The sequence below is a fragment of the Dermochelys coriacea genome, chromosome 1, assembly GCF_009764565.3.
Source record: "Dermochelys coriacea isolate rDerCor1 chromosome 1, rDerCor1.pri.v4, whole genome shotgun sequence".
Taxonomy (NCBI): Eukaryota; Metazoa; Chordata; order Testudines; family Dermochelyidae; genus Dermochelys; species Dermochelys coriacea.
Genome location: NC_050068.2, coordinates 223,530,596 through 223,554,029, shown reverse-complemented (window position 1 = coordinate 223,554,029; position 23,434 = coordinate 223,530,596). Strand labels below are relative to the sequence as shown.

At 38.6% G+C, this 23,434-nt stretch overlaps 1 protein-coding gene and 1 long non-coding RNA gene across 3 annotated transcripts in view; one reads left to right on the top strand and one right to left on the bottom strand.

The window, feature by feature from the left end:
- The window catches only part of MRPS35 (mitochondrial ribosomal protein S35), a 60,787-nt gene that overhangs the window by 35,254 nt on the left and 2,099 nt on the right, over positions 1 to 23,434 (top strand). For both annotated transcript variants that reach the window (XM_038386609.2, XM_043515006.1), the window contains exon 7: positions 6,332 to 6,401. In XM_038386609.2, coding sequence (XP_038242537.1) covers positions 6,332 to 6,401 — 70 coding nt within the window. The remainder of the gene's footprint in view (positions 1 to 6,331; positions 6,402 to 23,434) is intronic.
- On the bottom strand, positions 583 to 23,374 carry LOC122460327. The gene is made up of 3 exons (XR_006281571.1): positions 22,945 to 23,374; positions 9,450 to 9,461; positions 583 to 593 (listed from the first exon to the last, which is right to left on the bottom strand). It is a non-coding gene; the product is annotated as an uncharacterized LOC122460327 (long non-coding RNA).

The following is a 23,434-nucleotide window of genomic DNA, read 5'->3' as shown; positions in this document are numbered from 1 at the left end:
ATGTTTCTGAAGCTATTAGGTCATGTGGCCAAACCCTTATTTGGACCAGCATGCAAGATTGCACCTTGGTCATTTTCAAGCATGGCTGAAGTTGATCTATCACCCAAATTGTCAAGCATTGGACTGTCAAGTTCAAGTGCCTCCAGAAGGTCTGGATTCCTTCCACTGGTGATTAGTTCAGAGCAGTGTATGCCAGGGTGTTGCCTTCACTCGCCCCCTCCGTCCCAGGCAGGACCATAATTACCAGTGTTTCCATAATAGGTGGGGGGACACATCTGGGGGAATTGGAGGTACAAGGTTTGAAGATAGAGCAGGAAGCATCTCTTTGAGTCATTTACAATGCCTGCAAGGTATTTTGAGTGCCGCTCAACACTGGAGCAGTTCATGTACCCACCACAACCTATTATGTGAAGAAGCAAAGGGGAGTTCGCTCCAGTCAACTTCATCACTTCTTGACAAAGCTTTGGCAGCTCTGCACTGAAGATAACATCACTCCTGCAGTTGCTTATTTACCAGGGGTCCGGAGTTACTTGGCCGATTATCTTGGCAGGAATTTCTCCTAGAATCATGAGTGGTCTCTGAAAAACAGTGTGCTAAGGTCCATCTTTGCATCTGTTTGCAATGAAGGACAACAAGCAGTGTGGGTCCTGAGCAGGTCTCAGTCCATGTTCCCTGAGCAATTCATTTAATCTAAATAGTGGATCAGTCCTGATATATGCTTTCCCCCAATCCCAGTCATTCCTGAGATGAAGATGGATCATATCAGATTGAGTCTCATCACACCAGCTTGGCCAAAATTGCATTTCTCAGTGATGTTTCTTTATTCATGTTTGCAAGATTGCTACTTGGTCTTCCATACCTACTTCTACCAAACGTTATGCTATCACGATCATGTCCAAATCAGAATTGAATTTTGGAAAGGCGTTCTTGCAGTTGCTGTTTAAAGTAGACCCCAAGCCCCATCTCCTCCTGATACTGCTTTTGAGTCACCTGGGTGGAATGCATGTCTGCAGATCACTCGAGGAAAAGATGGTTCTTTACCTGTCCTGTCACATTATTCTTCAAGATGTGGATGCAGATTTTTTTTTTCACAACCAACCCTACATCCCCTCTCCATTAAAGTCTCAATTATTGATGTTTGGTATAAAGGAGAATTGAGAGGTCAGGGTTGTGTTGCCCTTAAATAGCTTGGGGAGGGCCTAAAAGGCCAGTGGTTATGAGCACTACCTGTACGGGTACTGCTGCGCAGTGTGTTCTGACTTTGGTGCACACCTGAATGGGATACATGTCTGCACCCACATCTTAAAGAGCAGTTACAGTACAGATAAGTAACTGTCTTTTTCGCCGATTCAGAATGATGCAACTTGTTCAGTATTCAGTTATAACATACATAGCTTTTCAATGTGTCAACACCTTACTAGCTTTGATGCTGACACTAAGCTCTCTAATCACGGTTATCAGTTATGAATTTTAGATACTAGCCTTTGGGAAGTTTTGCATCAGAATTGTAAATAATGATGCATCTCATTTCACCTGCAGAAGTATTTATTTTTCCAATAATCTGGCAGTTTCAAGTTCAAAATTCATTAAATATCCTTTCCAAATGGCTTGTGGTGTTCAGAAGAGCTTCAGACAAATTTCATGGCCTCAGCAAAGTACATAGCACAAGTATTTACTTTTGCTTGAGGAATAAAAAAGCTTTTAATATTTCTTGAGCCTTTCTGCTGTAATTAAACTGAATTTCAAAGCTGTTCTTTGTCACTCGAGTTAGTTGAAAGTAAAAGTACAATTTAGCTGTGTTCAGAAATATGAAGCAAATTTTGATGAATTTAGAATTAATCATGGACACCTGCATTTTGTGTATTTCGTTTGGAACACTAGTTAGATACACTCCTTCAGTTACAGGTTTATGTATATATCCCAGACTTTGTCCAAACGTTTTTAGGGTTGTCATCCAAATATGCATATGTGGTGACAACACTGATTCTTAATTTTATTTCCGATTTTATGCTCAGTACTGTTGTTAGTACATTCTTTGGCTCATGCTTTCTAGGTTATTTTGTGTAACTATTATGTCCTTTAAGTTTTAGTGGTTGTAATTTATTAGTTGATTGAAGCATTTCTATTAAGGTTATTTGTTTTTATGAAAACATCTTCCACCAGGGGGCTGTAAAGAACCTCTCAAGTGCAGGAAGGTACTGGAAAAAATACTTTGTGCTGATTATGCTCTAGAGGTAGGAGAGAAATCTGTTACGTTGGTATATCACAAGACTTACATTTGTTTAATGTTATTTTTAAAAATTTTAGGTTGCTTTCCTGATGCTTAGTTTTTCCTTCAGTGCAGTTCTCTTTGTGCTCAATCTTATTTTTAAGAAATAACTAAGAGTCAACTGTTACCTCAAAAATTCCCAGTTAAAAATCCTGTGAAGCAAGATTTTATATGTTCTCAAAGCTGCTCAGGTGGTGGTAGAGGCAGGCTGCATTTGGTGACAGAGCGGTTTGGCCCAGCTCCCATTTGGAGGCTGGATGTTTTTTAATTACACTAAACTAAAAGCAAGCCCTGGGCACAAATAGAGAAATTGAAGGCTTCTGCAACTATTATGAAAATAATAATGTAAACATGGTTTATGTTCTTTGAAGAAATAGTCACTCTTTAAATAGTGAGAAATTAGATTCAGTGTTGCAGAGTAGGGACAATGGTTGGCAAGTGTTTAAATCCAATTTAAGCTAGTTTAAACAGTAGAGTGTATACTTCACCTTTGTGACCGTTGCTAACATGCTGTGATCTTGACGTCTTTCATGCCTTGGTTGTCCACGTATCTGGTTCTGTAAGTCAAAAGGAGCTGTCCCTATGTTGAGCATCACCAATAAGAAGTTTCTGCAGGACAGATGAGTCAATTACACCTGTGTAACCTCATGGCTTTTAATGAATTTGCACAGGTCTTGCTGCTTTAACTTGATGAACTGTTTTTTTGTTAATGCAGAAGGCATAGAAACCAACACCCTCAATCTTAATTCTGTCTGCTCTACAAGGTTAGTGGAAATTAAAAGCAGCAACAATTAGCAGACGTGTCCAAATGCACAAAAAGAACAGATTGTGTTCTACAACCATCCTCACAAAAGAAATCCTGCCCTGGTTTAAAAACATCTGACCTGATTTGCAGGTACTTTAAGCCCAGGCTAACTTAATCGGTTGTGGGTAAAGGTTATAGCCCATGCTCCAGTTTAGCACAGGTCGTCACCTATCCGTTCTGAAATGAGGATACAGGCAGTCAATCGCATGCTGATAGTTCTCTGTGTCTGTCCCACAATTCCCCCAAAGAACAGACAAGTTCTTTTGCAGTTGACAGGGAAAAAATCCTAGGTTGTCTCAGCACACAGAATCGTGGGATGTGCCCCTAGACACACATGGGTGAGTGCAGAAACAGAAAACACAGTAACGCAAGTTACTTTTGCTGTGGGGATCCTTACACTCAGGCAGGGCTAGCTGGTGCCCAGATCCAGTTGCCATCACCTGTATTAATTGTGAAGACGTACTCCACACTTTAGTCTCTGACAAAGCCTTCTCTTTCTTACCGAAAAAGAACAGGTTGACCACAATATCCTTTGTAATGAAGAAATTTTAGTTTCTCTGCAATCTCTTTGTTATCAGTTAGCCCCCTTGCTCCCTGGTATCCCCATGATTCTCTTGTAGGTATCCTGTTTCTAATACTTGCAAAACTTCTTGCCTCTTTTTTTTTTTCCTTTAGTTATTTTCTTCCAAAATTCCCTCTTGCCCATCTTACATTTTTTCCTGCCATAGCTGGTTCCTTTTTATTGGCTTCACTTTAGCTGGATTACAATTTTTGAAGGATACCTGGTTTGGCTCAAATATTCTCATCCTTTGCCATTTAATCGTAGTGTGATTTGGGTTTTTTTTTCTTTCCTGCTTTTTTTTAGGGGAGTTAAAGGGTCATGCCACCTATACATACCTTCTGTGATTTTTATAGGGAATGCTTAAGTAATTCCCTTGCTTAGTGAAAGGATTTTAACTTCCTCACTTTTTTAATTTAAGGTCTTTTGAGGTGGCCTTCTGTTTTATTTTAAATCTACTCCCACTGTTATTTAGTGGGTCAACTATAATTACTTACTGACTCAGCTCCTGTGTTTTACTTAGGACTAAATCTGGCATAGCTACTCCTCTTGTGTGCTGTAGAATGAGCTTTTCCAAAAAAGCAGTCCTTTTAAGACATTGAGAAATAGCTTCTCTAAACTTTGTCCTGATATGATACTGGTACACTTTCTGTAAGTGGGTACTTGATTCAAGCATTTACTAGGTTTTATTAAATTTTAGTTTTCTCTAGGATCTCTCTCAACATTGCACATGCAATATCTTTCCTGATCCAGAGGCTGGTGGTATAAACTTATTAGTACGTTTACATTTTTAGGCTTGGGAATTAAGATTTGTATGGATACCACTTGTATTTCCCTTTTCATTCAAACTTTTATAGAGGTTGGTGGTAACTTCTAGGTAAAGTTGGGTCCAACACTGGGAAAATAGAGTAGGAGGGGTACTATGTCCCCTGCTGACGACACCACCTGCCTTATGGAGGGGGTGGGAAAGAGTCACTGGCTGCTGCTCTGCCTATTTTGCTGGACTGTGGGACTACCTGAGAGCTTGGAGCAGTAGAGGTGCTGTACTGGCCCTGCCTGAGCCCAGGAGATCACTTAAGACAGAATGAAAAGGAGTACTTGTGGCACCTTAGAGACTAACAAATTTATTAGAGCATAAGCTTTCGTGAGCTACAGCTCACTTCATCGGATGCATTTGGTGGAAAAAACAGAGGAGAGATGTATATACACACACACAGAGAACATGAAACAATGGGTTTATCATACACACTGTAAGGAGAGTGATCACTTAAGATAAGCCATCACCAACAGCAGGGGGGGGAAGGAGGAAAACCTTTCATGGTGACAAGCAGGTAGGCTAATTCCAGCAGTTAACAAGAATATCAGAGGAACAGTGGGGGGTGGGGTGGGAGGGAGAAATACCATGGGGAAATAGTTTTACTTTGTGTAATGACTCATCCATTCCCAGTCTCTATTCAAGCCTAAGTTAATTGTTAACAATTACATAACAGTCTCTATTCTCTTGAATAGAGACTGGGAATGGATGAGTCATTACACAAAGTAAAACTATTTCCCCATGGTATTTCTCCCTCCCACCCCACCCCCCACTGTTCCTCTGATATTCTTGTTAACTGCTGGAATTAGCCTACCTGCTTGTCACCATGAAAGGTTTTCCTCCTTCCCCCCCCTGCTGTTGGTGATGGCTTATCTTAAGTGATCACTCTCCTTACAGTGTGTATGATAAACCCATTGTTTCATGTTCTCTGTGTGTGTGTATATAAATCTCTCCTCTGTTTTTTCCACCAAATGCATCCGATGAAGTGAGCTGTAGCTCACGAAAGCTTATGCTCTAATAAATTTGTTAGTCTCTAAGGTGCCACAAGTACTCCTTTTCTTTTTGCGAATACAGACTAACACGGCTGCTACTCTGAAACCTGTGATTCATCAATTAAAGGATTGTGACAGCTTGTCCTATTATCCTTATGTTATTTCTGGAAGTAATTCAGTCTCCCTCTGGACCTCCAGATCAGCATCTCTGGTTTCAAGATACATTACTTGGGTTCTGAGATCCACAACCTGTTTTTTGCCTGATGCATACCTAAAGCACTTGGCCATGAGGCAAAAGAAGTGCACACTATAGTCTGTGCAGTATCCTTCCCTTTCTGGCTACTTACACTTAGGGCGTCTTTCTCTAACTTTGGTATTAGGTTGACCTAAGTTTTCTTACATTAGAAGCTAATGTTTTATTTAAAGTTTTATTAGTTTTTCTTCATTTGCTAACTGAACAATATACTTTTCTCAGTACCAGAGTCTCATGCTGTCTACACTTACCTGTGCTCGGTGAAAGCAGAATTTCCTTGAAGACTGGCTCTGGCCAAGAGTGCAGAGACTTGAATGGTTGCTGAATATGTGCCCCATCGGTTCTAGTTTATTGTCATAATTTTCTCCCAGTGGTCAGATGCAGATCAGTCACTGAGGGAAATATTTCCTTGACATCACACTAGAAGCCTAAAAATCTGTATAAATCAAATTTTATTCAGAAATGTACAATGAACAATTAACTAGGAACTGAAGTGATACAAAACCTTCCTAGAGTCTGGGGGCACAGATTAAACAAACAAACAAAACTTAGCTACTTATTCTTAATTTCCAAACACAGAATAGCGACTATTTCAAAATAGTTTTTTAAATTTATTTTTGTTTGCTTTTTAAATTTCAGGTGTCCGTTAAGGAGACAGAACTATGACTATGGAATATACCTCCTCACAGTTTTATACCATGAATCGTGGGTAAGCAATTGAATGTATCTAGCAAAATAAACAGTTCTTTTAATTCAGAAAAGATAACACTTTACCTAGGACCACATTTAGTTAAAAATCCTGACTTTTGTGTGGTGCGTGGAATCAGTCTGCAGCTTCAGCATCCTTGGAAGATTTACAAAAAGCATAACAACCCTATTCTGTCCACTCTGAACCACAGAAAGCACTTCTAATACCTTTCCAGGATGCCACTATTTTATTGTTTACTTGAATTCATATGCCCACAATAAATATCCCCTTACAGGAGGTCTTAGAAATAAATTCCTTTCTTCTGACAGGAATTAAGAATAATTTTGATTACATTTATCCCGATGCAGTATTAAAAAGCTGAACGGAAATGAAGCAGCTTTTTAAAAGATTTCAACTGGCTATTAAATGTACACAATTGAAAATTAGATACGAAATCAGTGTAAAACATTTGTGTTTTTTTTATATGTGGTTTTATAATACCTGATTATCTTAACCCAAAGCAAAATATAGAGAAGCAGGAAACAATTTTTTTTTTTTTTGCACAGACTTGGGTTTTAAAAAAAAAAAAAAGTTAATTAAATGCTCAAGTGATAAAATCAAATTTGTTTCTAAGCAATGAATAAAGTTATTTTAAAAGTATCCCAGATTATTTGAATCTTACACTTGTCTTCAAATATGCTTTTTCCTTTTGGAAAATATTTTATATTCAAAACACATTCTTTTAATGTGTACAATTTAATTAAGAACAGGTATGTGCTTAGTGAGTTTCACAAAAGTAGTGACCTTGTGGTGAGTGACATATTCTCCCATGGTGGATAGAGGGAGAATAATTTTGCATTTATTGCAGTTCGGTCTTTTTCTTTCTTCTTCTTTTTTTTGGGGGGGGGTTGGCCCCTCCCACCTCCCAATTGCTGAAGCTGTCAACAGGAGAATCAGTTGTGGTGTATTATCAAGAACACTTGTACATTAGGAATGAGAATGAAAAACTGTTTCATATAGGCTATCAAGTGGACATAAGACAACTTTTCAATCCATACTCTTTTCTCTATCAAAATTTATCCCTCAACTGGCCTGTTAATATTCAGTATATCTACTTCTCCCATGACTTCTAGTCATTCCTATTGATTACAAATATTAAAATGCATTTTTAAAAGAATATATTATATTATACAGAATGGTAAAAGCAACGTAACATACTTGCAATAAAAAGGAATGTTGAAATCCCATACTTACGTTTTGGATAGCTTCTATTTGTTTCAAGGAAGTAACTGACAAATGACATTATTTGGCTGCCGCTGCCACTGCATTTGGCAGTTGTGCAACATGCATGTTTTCACACTGAATGTGAGCAGGTATGTGTACAATTATAGTATTTTTTCAAAGTATGTAAAATGTAGCAGACCGGTAGTTCTCAAAATACTGATTTTTAAAAAAAATAGTACATTCGGTTAACATTAACCATCTGACTAATTATATTAGGATGAAAATAAGTTAGGTACTTCCTTCCCACTCTCTCAATCATCTTAGTTGTGCCTTGGTGTCACTGCATTTGTTATCCATCCTTTATATACTCCTTTTTGAACCTAGCAGTATTTAGTCAGAGTGGAGTTAAATTGGATTGTATTTTTAGTCTTGCCTTTGTATGAGAAGACCTTTAGCTTTCCTTCATAATACTGTTTTTTAGTTAACTTTCCTGTCAGTGGTTGTGATCTTTTCGAGTAGCATTTAAGTCCCCATAATCAACATTTAAGAAGTCTAATATTTCTGCCTTCAGTCATTTTAGTTACTCAAATACGTAATAACTCATTCAGTGAGGAATTTCATTTGATCAGAGACTAGCTTGAAGGATGCATATGTTGTAATTATAGACAACATGCTATTAAATTTGACTTATGAATTTATATATTAAAGAATAAGTTTTATAGATAAGCTTTTACTTTTCAGTGGTATGTTACCAACATAGGTATCTTCTTTTTAACAGTAACACAAATCTCGAACTTGGATGACAGATCAAAGTTTCCAGTAGCAGAACAGTGACAACAGAGGCTAAACACAGTTCCTTTTTTTATTAATTCCAGGCAAACAACACATCTGTCCTTTGCTCTAGCATTTCTTAGTGATAGAAGTCAGTGCCATATGATATTGACATGTGAGTGCTTGCTGTGTATTGAATACGCACAAGTCTCTTGCCCTTTTATTACCTTTCAACTTCCATGTTAATATTTGATGAACTTGTCAATCAGTTGTAATTGTCTTTGATTTCCATGAAAAATTGATGGTCTGCTGTGACATATTTGATTTTTTTTCCATGATCAGTGGTAATCCCTTTTAATAGACCTGCTGAAAGGTAGTTTTGATGCATTTTGTTAACCATATGCAAACAGGCTGTAATCTATTTTAATCTGTGTGAACTTTAAATATTGACGGGGGATTAGTCCTCCCTATAGACAGTAACATTAGACAAAAGTAATCTCCAGATTTGGTCATATTGCCAACGACGTGGTGCCACATGCATGCTTGCATGCGTGTGCTTGGTAGAATGCAATAAGAAAATGAGGCCAGTAGTTACTGCTTTTGTTGCAGGTTTTAATGTGAGTCCTAAAGACCCAGTACTTGCTGTTTTAGTTACTGTAGATGAGGGTGGGCAAACTTTTTGACCTGAGGGCCACATTGGGGAATAGAAACTGTGTGGCAGGCCATGAATGCTCACAAAATTTGGGCAGGAGTGTTGGAAGGGTGCAGGTTCCGACTGGGGGTGCGGGCTCTGGGGGGGGGGCTGGGGATGAGGAGTTTGGGATGCAGGAGGGTGCTCCAAGCTGGGATCGAGAGATATGGAGAGCGGGAGGGTGATCAGGGCTGGGGCAAGGGGTTGGGGTGTGGGGAGAGGCTCAGGAGTGCAGGTTCCGAGCGGCACTTACCTCAAGTGACTACCGGAAGCAGTGGCATGTCCCTTCTCTGGCTCCTATGTGGCCAGGTGGGCACCACCACTTCAGCTCTTAGAGCGCGTAGGAGCTGGTGCGGTGCCATGCTGTGGCTTCCAAGAGCCACATGGTGTGGCCTCTGACCCTGCACCCCGGCCAGAACTGAAGAAGCCCCAGACCTCACTTCCCAGTGGGAGCTTGCAGGCTGGCTTAAAACCGCTCGTGGGTCGTAGTTTGCTCACCACTGTTGTAGATCCTCTCTAATTTGTATTAATGACTGGAAGAATTGTTGTGAACTACTGAATCTTGCAAATTAACAAGTATCGGAACAAACAGAATATGAAAACTAAGGCCTGTATGTAGGTCAGGAAGCGTAGTTATCTTTTAAGTGTCACTTGGCTTTAATTGTTTGATGTATCACAGCATATGTACTAGTATTAGGAGGTAACCTGTCAAAATAATTACATGTTAGGATATACCATAGGCCTCATATTACTAATTAAACCTTTTCTGAGAGGTGGGATGTTCCAATTTCTATGTGGATTATCCAGTGCTTGGTAATTGCATGCTATTGAGCTGTATAAAGTGATGCTGCAGTAGTAAAGTTCTAATATAACTTTGTTCCTAAGTAACACACACACAGTTAATTCTGGGTTGGTTGGTTTTGTTTTTTTTTTTTTTTTTTTTAAATCCCCTGTGGATCACTCTTTGCAGAAAACTCATTTACTTTTTTTCCCAAAGATTGCCTTCCAGGTCCAAATTTGGTCTTGAGGCAAATTTCTTCCTTTCTGACTGAGGCTTCAATCCAAGGACCAGGTCCTCTAGTAGTGGGACTCTGATTTTATAGATATAGATATTGCAGTAGCACTTGAAGGGTCCAATCAGAATTGAGTCTCCATTGTGATGGATACTGTAAAAATAGCCAGTGACAGTGGCTGCCCTGATCGGTTCACAATCTATATGTGCAACAAGTCAGTGACAAAGTAAAATGGAAGGAAAGGAGAGGGCAGGAGTAACCAATAAAGTAACAGTTGCATAGATAAGGTATTGCTTAATATGAAGTTTCTTTGTGTGTCTGTGTTTACTGGGTTAATTTTTATCTAATTATAAACAAATATCAGCTATCCCTGATTGACACCGAACCAGTCAATCATTGGAGGTAGGAATGTTTGTATGGATTAATTCAGTGAGTGTGTTCTGTGTACAACAGGCAGCATTGAAGACATGGAGAAAATTGTGGGAGCAGCTGATAAATACTCAGATGAGACTAGCATTAGTGGAGTGGAGTTGGGTTGATATATTGAGATGAACAGTCAGGAAGGGTCAGAATTGGGAAGTGCTTGAAGAGCAAGCAAAAGAAGACTCCACTTGTTGCAGTGAAACCAGTGAAGAAATTCAGTGTGTGGTGGTGTTGTGGTCAAAATAATGTGGAAGGACAATGATCTTAGTAGCTACTTTTTTGAATGGACAGTAGATAGGCAATGTGAATGAGGGGGACCAGAAAGGAAAAGGTTGCACTACTCCAGATGAGAAATAAAGCAATAGGTAGTCTAACACTGGAGAGTGTGCAAAGGTAAGATTTTGGAAATGCTATGGAGGAAGAAACTGTGACTGGATGTGTGGAGCAAGGAAGAGGAAGAAGTCTGACTACCACCTAGATTATGAGCCTGAATGAATGACAAGATGATTGTTGTGGTTTCAACAGTGACTGAGAATGAGGTGAAGATGAGACCTTGAGAGGAAAGATCAGGAATTCACATTCTGCCCTGTTAGGTTTTTGTCAATGAGATATATCTAGAAAGAGGGGCTGGAGAGATGGGCTGAGCTAAGGCATTAGACACATGGAGACAAGTCAGGAGTTGGAGAAGATGATTTGTGAGTCACTGGTGTAAAGGTGGATAGTTGGAGCCATGTGAGCAGGTGAGGTCACCCAAAGAAGGTTTAGAAACACTTCTCACACGTTTTATGGTTTTACTTGAAGCCACTATGTCAGCATAGTTGAAAGTGACTTCCCCCCTGCTGATCCCAGAAACAGTTTGATCCTTCAAACTCCTATGGACGTTGAGAACACTCAGCACTTTTTCCCAGGATTGGGCCCCAAGTTTACCCAAGTATGTTTCTCTGGGAGAATCTGTAAGTATGGGGCAAATGTGGCAAAGTGTGAAGTTTGTTTCCACAACCATTTTGAAGGAAGAACTAGGATGATTTCCCTGTGTCTGGCATTCATTCCCACACAGTGTAATGCTAACCCATCCTTGGCATAAGAAGACTTCTTAATCGGAGGGGGCTCTGGTTCTCTTGGAATGTACCTTATTGCCCCCAAATATTAGATATTGGTTGGGGGCTGGGTGAAACCCCTGGAGAAAGATATGCCTGGATTCCCTAAAATCTTTGGGTACATTTTTCAAAAGCACAATTTTCAAAAGAGAATTATGTACTAAGGACCCTGTCTCATTGAAAGTCTATGGGATTTAAACTCCTAAATCCTGTAGGTACTTTTGAAAATTGTATCCTATGGAAAAATGTCATCCCTGTCTCTTTTCAGATGACTGAAGTTGAACACTTCTTACTCTCCTGTATTTGATAGATTTCTCTTTATTAAAGTGTAAGCATTTCCATCATATTTCATTTATGTTCATTTGCCAACTGTGTTGCTTTCTTCCATCCTGGGTTACGTTTCTTTTAATTCCATTTGTTTAAATGGGAAAACAAAATAATAAATCCTCTAATCTTTCATCCATCCTCTAATCACAGGTTAAGTGAAACATTTTCTGTGGGAACCTGTTTAAAATATTGGCAGCGCATCAGTGGGCTGATAATAAATGTGATTAATTTGTAAGGCAGCATGGTGTTGGGGGCAGAACTGGGGGATGGGAGGGAAATTGCCACACAAGGAAGGGAAGAGCAAACTTCACTAGATCATGTGACTGTGCAGTTGTATTTTTTTTTTAAATTAAGGTGCAGTTAATTGATATTTGTAGCCTTACTTAATATGGTTATACCCAGTAAAGTGACTGTCTGTCATAGAGGATTTTTGAAAGACAAGGTAGGTAAAAGTAATCTTTTATTTGACCAATTTGTGATGGTGAGAGATGCAAGCTTTTCAAGCCCATAGAACTCTTCTTTGCTTCACTGGACTTGGGACCAATACAGTTACAACTACACTGCATACAACATAGAGGAGTTTGACAGCAACTGTGTCAAACTTTCTCAATTCACAAGTCAAACTGTCAGCCCTGCAATCTTGAAACCAAGTTGGGGTTTTTTTTCCTCATACAGCTTCACCAGTAATTGTGTACAAGATATATTACGTCCCTGGTCACACCTGTGCAAATTGTAAGATGGCTAATGGGGTTGTGTAGCTCCAATGCAGAACTTAATTTGTCTTTAGTGCTAGTGAAGATGCATAAGAAGGCAGATGCCCATATTAACTTTTAGATTCCAGGTTGTTTGCATTCCTGACCATTTTTTTTATCCAATTTGATATGGAGACATTGAGACAACATTGGAGTCTCACAGTGAGTTTTTTGTTTTGTTTTTTTTTCTATACAATCCCTCTTCAGATTAATACTATGCTTTTCTCAGAGGCCTAGATGTTAGCCAGGAAACGGAAAGCTAAGTGTGCATTTAAAAAATAAAACAACATGATGAAGTTTGAAAATGCACAAGTAAGATCCCCAAACAGCCTTGACTGGCTCTGCAGTGCTGCTCACAGAACAAACAAAAACCAGAATACTGTACTCCCAAACAGTGAACTTCTTCATTGCATCAATGACCTTGGAAAATCTGAGGTCATTTTAATTGGTTAGCTTTGATATCATTGTTATGCTGATGGTCATACATTGTGGTGAGATTTAAAGATAGATGCGCTATGCTTTAGCTTTCCATAGCAAACTTTCTGCCATATAAGCCTGTGCACAGGAGTTTGAGGAAGACAGGCTTTCATGTTTTGTCACCAAAAGTGAAGACACATTTTGGTGACAATTTCCAACCTACAAACTTTAAAACATAGATTACAGTATTTTGAAAATATATGGTAATGCTTAACATTTTATAGTTTGCAGCTTTTTCATCTTAATCAGTAATTGAGTTAACATTTGTACATTTAGTTTTTACACACCATGTAGTAGCTGTCTGAACAGCCAGTTTGCTGTTCATACGAACTGCAATTTTTTAACCAATGCCTGAATGACCTTATGCTTTGTTCTCCTGTGCTCCCTGTTTGATGCTGTAATGTTCGGGTTGGTGGGGAGAAAGTTTACTAAAGTCTTGGTCTGTTCCCAGTCTGGATGGTCTAGACTCCGTTCCTTGCGTTTTATGTCTTGGCTTTGCAGATTGTTCCCAGAAAAGGGCCTGTGGTGGTCATGGTCTACGTTGCCAAACAAAAAGGGCAGCATTGAGAGAACTTTAATGAAGTGTCTCTCTGTCTTACTGTTGATAGCGGTGCACAAAGCAGTAATTATAATAGGCATGTAGTGGTCCTTACATTAATTTTGGATGAATGCAAGTATAATAGCACTAAGAAAATTTTTTTATTAGTGCGTCAAAAGAATGGTAGTTTACTGCCATCAAGTGGTTAAAGGAGGCATAAACCGATCTTTCTCATTTACGTAGGAATAATCATTGAGATTTAAAGTTATGTTGTGGATTGGAAACAGGAAACAAAGTAGAAATAAAAAATCAATTTTCAAGATGGAACAAGGTTAATAAGTAATGTTGTATGGCTCTCTGCTTAATATTAATGATCCGGAAAAGAGGAGGAACAGTTAACTGGAAAAAATTAGTTGACTTATTTAGTATGCAGTGGTGGTGTAGCCCTGTTGGTCCTAGGATAGTAGAGAGACGAGGTGGGTGAGAGAATATTTTATTGGGCTGACTGCTGTTGATGAGAAAGACAAGCTTTTGAGTTGTACAGAGGACTTTGTCAGGTCTGGAAAAGGTCCTAAATGTCACAGCTAAAGATTGAATAAATAGTTTGGCATAAGCAGTTAGCACATACTCTAAAAAAAGAAAAGGAGTACTTGTGGCACCTTAAAGACTAACACATTTATTTGAGCATAAGCTTTTGTGAGCTACAGTTTATGCTCACGAAAGCTTATGCTCAAATAAATTTGTTAGTCTCTAAGGAGCCACAAGTCCTCCTTTTCTTTTTGCGAATACAGACTAACACGGCTGCTACTCTGAAACCTGTCACATACTCTAAGGAATCATTCAAGGTGAAGTGGCCTATTAACACCCCTGTAGTCACAGGACAAAAGGGGTGGGGGTAGTGGGTTACAGATTATTGTAATAAGGGATAAATCCAGTGTCTTTATTAAGACCATGATTTTTAGTGTAACACAGTTATGAATTTAAGCTTCCAGGCTCACCTTTTGAAAGTGTTGTCCAGGTTTCCTTTGAGGATGAGGACTGATAGATCAGATATGAAGTGATTTGCTTTGTGAAAATTGTTCAGCCACTGGTGATGTGATGTTTATCTTTTATCCTTTTCCTATGTGAGTTCATTCTAATCTAGAGCATAGTGATTGTCTAGTTTCACCCACGTAATTTAGTGCCCCCAATAAAAAGTGTCTCTCTCACCAACAGAAGTTGGTCCAGTAAAAGATATTACCTCACACACCTTGTCTCTTTAAAATATTGTGCTCATTTCTGAGCTCCTCCCTGCCTCTTCTATGTAGCAGAAATTAAAAAAAATCAGTAAAAGGCAACAAAAAAGGTTGGAAGCATAGAAATATAGGACTGTCCAGTCTCCTGAACTGAGGTAGGACTAAGTTTTATCTGGACCATCCCTGACAGGTGTTTGGCTAACCTTTTCTTAAAAACCACCAGTGACTGAGATTCCACCATTTCCCTAAGTAATTTAAGTGCTTAACTACCCTTACAGTTTTGACATATGAAAAACTTCCTGTGTTCCCTCTAAGCTGCGCAGTGTGTGTGTATGAGAGAGAGACAGACTCTGTGTGTGTGTGTGTGTGTGTGTGTGTGTGTGTGTGAGAGAATTTATATATGTCCATGTTAGGAGATTGGATTGATTTATTTAAATTGGTTCTTAAAGCAATCTAGTTGAATTGGTCTAAAACTGTGTGTAGTTCAATCCCTAATTAAACTTTTAAGTGGAAATTATTGGAGACCAAGTGAATACCAGTTGCTGGAGCTTTTCCTTGCAATACCTTGATTGCAGCAGCAGTTGAAAGGTTTAGGAGTTAAACCTGCATGTGTGCAATGTTTTGTTTTTTTCCTGAACAATGTGTATTGTGCACCTACTCCTTACGTTCTTGGGACTTGGTAAGAATACAGTAGAAAATTGCTCATGTAATCAGTGCTTTATAATCAATCCAATAAAGGCTTCCTCCCTGTACTACTCAAACACATTGGTATATAGTAATTTATACTTTCTAAGGTATTACTTTTATAAAATATGCTACAGTACATTTACTGGTGCATTGTATACATTACAACTAAAATATTTAATTTTAACTGCTGAATGGCTTATGATTAAAGCTAAGATTTTTGTCATGGTTATTTTTAGTAAAAGTCATGGACAGGTCACAAGTAATAAACAAAAATTCACGAAAGTTTTGACCTGTCTGACTTTTTGCTGCAGCAGCTCCATGGTTTTCCCCACCACCGGGGTGGCTGGGAGCTGTGGGGTTCTCCCTCCCCCAACTGTAGCTGGGAGCTGCAAAGTGACCATATTTCCCAAAGAGAAAACGGGACACCCCCAGCCACTCGCCTGAGGCGTCCTGCCCCACCCCCACTCCTGGCACGAGGCTGTCGCCCGTCACCCACACCCTGAGGAAGGCCTCCTCAGGAATCTGTCACCTGTCTCTGGAACCATGTAGGGGGCCCCCTGTTGCTGCTGTTGCCTGTTGCTGGAACCCTGCTAGGGCACCGCTGGCTGCCAGCTCCAGAGTCCCGCAGCCCCTGGGCTGAAGCACAGAATTTCATGGAGGTCTCTGGAAGTCAGATTCCATGACCTCTGTGACGTAAATATAGCCTTAATTATGATGCATTATACTTGTTTTTTTTATTGTCCACCTGTTAATTAACAATTTAATTTTCAAAGAGTATTCCTGTCATTAAAATGAATTTTAAACGGTAGTTCTGTAAGTATATATAGGAAGGGGCTAAGTAGTATACAAGGATATGAAATTAGTAATCCATTCATCCTGGAAACCTGGATTCAAATACTTAAAATCAAAAGTGAAGAGAATTTGGTGATCTCAGTCTAAATCAGTGGTGGGCAACCTGCGGCCTGTCAGGGTAATCCGCTGGCAGGCCGTGAGACAGTTTGTTTACATTGACCGTCCGCAGGCATGGCCACCCGCCTGCCCACCGCTCCCAGTGGCTGTGGTTTGCCGTTCCCGGCCGATGGGATAGATATCCCATTCTGTCCACTGAACAATATTAAAATTAGCCTTTTCCTTTATTTGGATGAGTGAGAGAATAAGTTAGATAAGAGTAACTAAACTTAATCACACGTGCAGATTCTGATGCATTTCCCCTTTAGTTCAGAGCTGCTCTTTAGAGGCTTTCATTAAGTGCTTTTCAAATATTACACTTTTATTCCTGGTGTTACTGATGAAAGTGAGAATAGTGATTCCAATGAATGGAAAGTTCCAAACTTGCTATGTTGAAATGGGAAACAGTATGGCATGGTTCTGGAGTGACTCATGATCGGGACTGCCAGCCTCAGGGCAGACTGTCAAAAAGCAAGGTAAAACCCCAAACTGTTTGTAAAAAGAAAAGGAGTACTTGTGGCACCTTAGAGGCTAACAAATTTATTTGAGCATAAGCTTTCGTGAGCTACAGCTCATTTGATCTGATGCATTCGGTGGAAAAAAAAACGAATGCATCCAATGAAGTGAGCTGTAGCTCACAAAAGCTTATGCTCAAATAAATTTGTTAGTCTCTAAGGTGCCCCAAGTACTCCTTTTCTTTTTGCGAATACAGACTAACACGGCTGCTACTCTGAAACCAAATTGTTTGTATGTTCTATAATTAGATTTCCCCAACCTAGTAACAAGCATGAACTCGTAAAGCACTGTAACAGTCTTACCATAGAGTCATAGACAGTCCCCTGAGATATTCCAGTCTGTATTGCCAGCCAGTGTACGTGATAGGTGGTCACTTTACACCAAAAATCACAATACTCAAGTTATTCAGAGTCCCAAAGGACCAATCACTTACCCCAGGTCAGTTGTACTCGGATCTCAAACCAAAGACAATACCTGTAGCCAATCCTGAAATAAACTAACTAAAGATTTTTTTTAACTAAGAGAAGAAAATTAGTTATTTACAATGTTAAAACAGAAAACATACACACAAATGAGTTAGTCTTAGATTTATAAAAGTAATGTATGTCCTTTAGGGCTGACCCATGCCAAGCAACATAGGGGTCTCTTGCTTATGTTTAGTAAACTTTACGTCTCAGAGTCCGGAGACAAAGTCTCCTTGTCAGGGATTTTTTTATTCTTTCCACCCCAGATTCCAAGGCAATGGGATGAGTTCATGTGCAGGTTTCCCTTTTCCTTGATGGAGTTAGGAATGCCATCACTAAAGTCTCTGTGCTTTGATGCTACACAATGCCTTATTTGCCTCAGTGAGCCATCCTGTGTGCAGGATGAGCACTTTACCCTAATTAAAGCTTCTTTTCCTCTTTGGTGAGTTACACAATTACAGAGGTTGACAGTGCAAACACTCAATATAACTTTATACCATTGGATACATATATTAGAATAAGATTAATACATGCACATCCTACAAGCGTTCCATAAAGTCTAAACACTAAGCACATTCTTATAACACTAACATATGTTTTAACTATACTAACCCACAGATAAGCCAGACCGGTTTCCAACTCTGCATTTGTCAGTGTTCGGAGAGGCCTTGGGCCTTGGCATGAGCTGGTATCTGGTCTGCCAGTATCACACAATGGAGTTCTATTTAGTAGTTGCCCGGGGGCGGAGGGGGGGAGATTTGAAATAACCTAAGCAAGCCTACATACAACAAATCACTTGAATGGGTGTCTTTGTGGGTCTGTGCTGTGAAACTATGCAGGCTAGGGTTCAAGCACTTGTTTCAAAGACTGTACTAGAAGAAAAGGTATGTTCTTATCTTGCGTTCACTAACTTGTGGTAAAATCCTAGTGAAGACAAGGTAGTTTGTAGTTTTCATACAAATTAGCAGGTCGAGTTAAACTAGCTGACATGTTAATTTGTTTGAAAATTGCACACTGCCTTGTCTTAACACAAGGTGAAATATTAATGAACTCAAGGACACACCTCTTACTAGTGAACACACAGCTTCTTTTGGGGTGAATCCCTGTACATGCCAAACCATGCATTGTTTCCATGTGTTCCAGTGGAATACTGTGTCGACATGTCTCGTCTAAAAGTGAACTTCAAGCAAAAATAGAAACTAAATTAAAGATGGTCTAAAATATTTTAAATTAAAATATAAATTGTATATGCATGCTCCATTTGCTGCTTTACCATTCCCTTAGAAATATCTTCAATGTCAAATCTTATCTTTTCTGGATTTGCTGGAGAATTGTGTGGAGGGAAAGGATCTCAAATATATGGTGCAGGGTCTCACGTTAGATGAAAGACTGGGGATGTTGATCTTCAAAGACATCCTTTCTCCCAAGTGTTTATCAGGTATAGGTATTGAGCAAAAAAAACCAAAATTTTAAAGCCTCCTTAAAATATTCCTTTTCCTCTCATGTTAGCTTTCAGTTTTTTGTAATGTTATCTCACCCATTCTCTAGTCTCCATAAGATCTTTGCTTTCTGAAAACCTTTATTTGGACTTAAACCTTTCAGATGACCTTTACACAACCTAAAGATGCAAAAAAGTGCAGGTACTTCCATCCCAAGATCAATATTCTCTCCATTGTACAGATGGCCAAATTGAGGGATAGAGGTAATAGTGTCGCTTAGTAAGTCAGTAGCAGCGCTGGGCATGGAACCCAGGAGTTGTCGCTAGTTATAAGATCATCCTTCCTGCTTTACAACCTGCGTTGTTCTTCTGAGACAAAGATACTAGCTTTTTCTTCATCCTTGTCTCTGCTACCACCTGGCTCATTCTTTTTCCTCTTTTAATTTGCCCTCTTCCTGCAATGATCCCGTCTCCCATCTCCATGCTTCCCCTGTTTATTTTCTTTATAACTCCTCTGGTGCTCTCACGTACCATGACAACACATTTTCCCACCCCCAGGAAGTAAACAGTTGAGGACCAGGATACAACAATCCTAGCCACCTATTCGTTCCCACTGTTCTTCAGAGAGGCACGAAGTGAGTGATGGTGGAAGCCTCTTGTTCAGAATCTCTTGAGTGAGATCTAGCACCTGGGAGGAGAGGGAGCTGAAAGGGAAACTTCACTCATTGTTTGTATCTCTGATTCCTTGTAGTAACATTTCAGTAGACATGGGTAAAAGTGACACTGGGGCAAATGTGCTTCAGATGTGACATTTGACAGGTATGCTTTGATTTTAAAACTTAAAGCAAGATTTCTGTGCTATAAATCTCTTTTGCTTTTGAAGCTCACCTTCAAGGCTACATAGAGTAAGTTCCCTAGAGCAGCATTTCCAGTTAACGTAGTGAATTCTATCAAACAGATGTTTTTAAGTATATTTTTGCCTATTAAGTGTTTTTACATGTAAACTTATCTTTCAAGTTGCTAGCTAAGAACTTGTAAGTGCAGTTTAAGGATATAGTATATGCACGGTGATGGGTATGTAAATAGTTTTGACAGTTTTTCGAGGTGCTCAACTGAGTTAGTGTGTTCCAAATCGTTGCTCTTTATTTCTACTTGTAAATTTGTGAGGCAGGTCCATGAAGTAGCTAAAATATATTCTATTTCAACATAGTAGAAAGAAACAGGTTTACTCAGTCCAGGGCATCTTCAGGTTAAACTTCCATTTTCAGGTTTGTAAAAAAAACTACTAAAAAATACTTGCATTTTTGTTGAACAGCATTAAATCTCTGATTAACTATTCAGGCTGTTGACAGGAAAATTGACTAACTTGAGTTCGTAAGTATTTCTGATTGCCTTTAATTTTTCTGTGTGCCACTTACAATGGCTTTTAAAATATTTTAACTATTTAACTTTTCTAAAAAGACATCAGAAGATTTGGCAACCTTAATCCTGGGTATGAGTGCAGCAGCCAACTTGCTAAACTGGAAGAAAAGCCAAGAAAAATCTGATTTAAATGTCTTGAGTGATTAAAAATCACTCATTTTTGTATGTTTATAGCGTCATTTTATAATGAGGCTTTTTAATACTGTCTTGTATCCAGTTTTTAATATTAAGGTTTTGTCAGTAATTCAGTCATAAGCCCCTATTTTGGGAGGTTCACAATTGATATAAAAGATTTGCACAGTAACACATCTTTATTCTCATTATGGCATTTTAAAAAATAGTCTCATCATCTGTTCTAGTGGAGTGCAAAAATTCCCCAAATCTCATTTGTAGTATCTATTTCAGACATTTTCTGAACTTAAAAGAAAATTGTTCTGTAGCTTTCATTGGAAGTGTTTACTGGAGAGCCAGTTGCACTATCGGGTGAATGTACCTTTAGGTGGATCTGGCTAATGCTTCTTGGAAACTATATATGTTTGAAAGAGCACCCATTTCAGTCCATCTTCTTGAGTAAGCATATATTTAAGGTTTTTAACCTAATACAGCAGTGATTCCAGAAAAATGGTAAACACACACAGTTTAAATATTCCAACAGTCACAACTTTATTCAAAGTTAAAGCTCTCACTGCATCCTTCACTCAAATATTTAATTTTGCAGGAGAAGAAATGTGCAGCTACCATTCTGAGTTAAGACTTCATATTGATGTACTTGGGTTTTGCATCACTGTCTCATTGGCATACTTTATAACCCTTTAAACTGAGCCATCAATGTTTTGTTGTAGCATTCCTATTAGTGAGTTCACATATGGGTTTGATTACCCTAATGTGTTATCATGTGGAAGTGTAATTCCAGATTCATTTATTTTGACTCATGCAGTAAATCTTCTGGTTGAAAGGGTCTTTAAGTTTACTTAATACAATCAGCCTGCAAAAATCTAGTTTCTGTTCAGTTTCCTGTTTTATTTACGTCTGGATCTATGTATGCTAGGATAACATTTCATTTTGAAGGATGGCCACCAACATTTCAGTAAACAATTCTGGCTTCTTTGAACAGAGCAGAGGAACATATTTTGAAATCACACCCATACCCCATCCCTAGAAGAAGTCTGTTTTATTTTAAGAAGTACTTTGACACTCCAACCTGTTTGCAAAGCTTACAAACTAGTAATACTTTACAATTTCATTGGTCTAATTTAAAATCCCTTTGCATTGCACTGTTCAAGAGAGATGGGAAGCTGTGTTAATCTGTTTATCAACATTCATCTTTGAAATCCCATCAGTTAATGTGCACAGAGAAGGATTTTTCTGAAGAGATAAATGTAATGACATGATTAGTTTTTATTACCTCTGCTGGAACTTAAAGGTGTTCAAAGGTCTCTCAATGATCTTTTGTTGAACCTAGGACATGACTGGCAAATAACAAGAGTTTGGTCCAGGACTGACCAGGTGCAACACTCATTCCTTTACTTTTGAGAAACCCTATCCCTGTGAGAGGTTATTGTTTTTTGGGGGTTTTTTTTTAATTCTTTCTGAACTGGACAAACTGCTTTGGAGAGCCAGTGTGCAATGATAAGTGACTGGTATGAAAAGCAGGATGATAACTTCACTAACTTTTAAGACTATATAAGTGTTAATGTTTTATTAATAAAGTTTATTTTTTAAAAGTGTAAGTGTTAATGTTGGCTGAAAAATCTCATGATGCATACAGAGAACACTTCATTGTAATCATTTGTTTACTGGTGCTCCGCAGGTGCAGATTACAGTACTAATTTTTCCCTCTTTAATGGCTGAATAAGGTTTTTATTTCCACTTTGCATTGTGCCCAGGTTCTTTAAATGTCAGTCACATGAGACTTTTCATGATGTTAATCTGTGTTTCTGATTTAATGACATTTGGACTTGTGGATTTTAAAAAAGAGAGAGCTTCCATTGACCTTATTCTGGGTGCAACACTTAAAGCATTTGTAAATTTGGGTATTCAGGCTCAAGCACAAAGGCATAACTTGGATCCATGTTTGAAATGTAAAAAAGTTTGGCTTTCATTATACTAACCATTATTAAGAATTATGTTTTGTATAGAACATAATTATTGACTAGGTAACAGACTTAAAAAATCTTTTGAGTTTGAGATTTGAGATTTGAGTTTTACATTTGTTTGTTGCTAATGCAACTTAATTATGGCTAGCAAAGATGGAGGATTACTGAAAAGTTGCCTGTTAAGGGATTTCATTAAGGACATATGATATAAAGGTTTTAGTTGAGTGCTTGTTTTAACTTACTTCCACAGAAATATCTTTCTTCAGAAGTGATTTCCTCAGCATTAAATGCAACAAAAGCATAACATTAAAAACGAAAGGTTCAAAATGGTTACTTTGCTTTTCTCAGTTGTGATCTCATTATATGTTGTGATAAATGTTTAGCAAAATGAAAATAACTTAATTTAGGTCACACCATTACATTGTTTTAAATAGGTGAACATCACAACTTAAGTTTACATTTTAGTAATTACATACATAAGAATGCCAGTTTACATGGCACACCATTTGACTCATCTCTTGCGCAGCCAGTGAAGCAAAATGAGGGGCTACGGTATAAGAAAACCTTCTGGACACACTGTCTACTTTCCAGGAGTACACCTACTCCCAAATGTTTACAGACAGTGGTGCAGAAAACAAGAAACTTGAAATGAGACAGGATCACAGCCGTGACTAAAGCGAATTTAGCTGTCATTTCATGGTTAAAGGTCCTCTGAGGAGCAATTTCTGAGCTGCAGAAAGCGGAGGTAACTTGGTAGGCAGTGCTCTTTCCTCAAGTCATAAATAAATCAGTTCCTTAGCACTGAGGAGAGCTGTCTTCTGTATAAGTACACACCAACAACCCATTTCATTTAATTTCGTATCTGATTAGATCAGAGCTCATGGGGTATTGCTACAAAGATATTAGCATTGCCAAAGCTTGAATCTCGGGGGTAA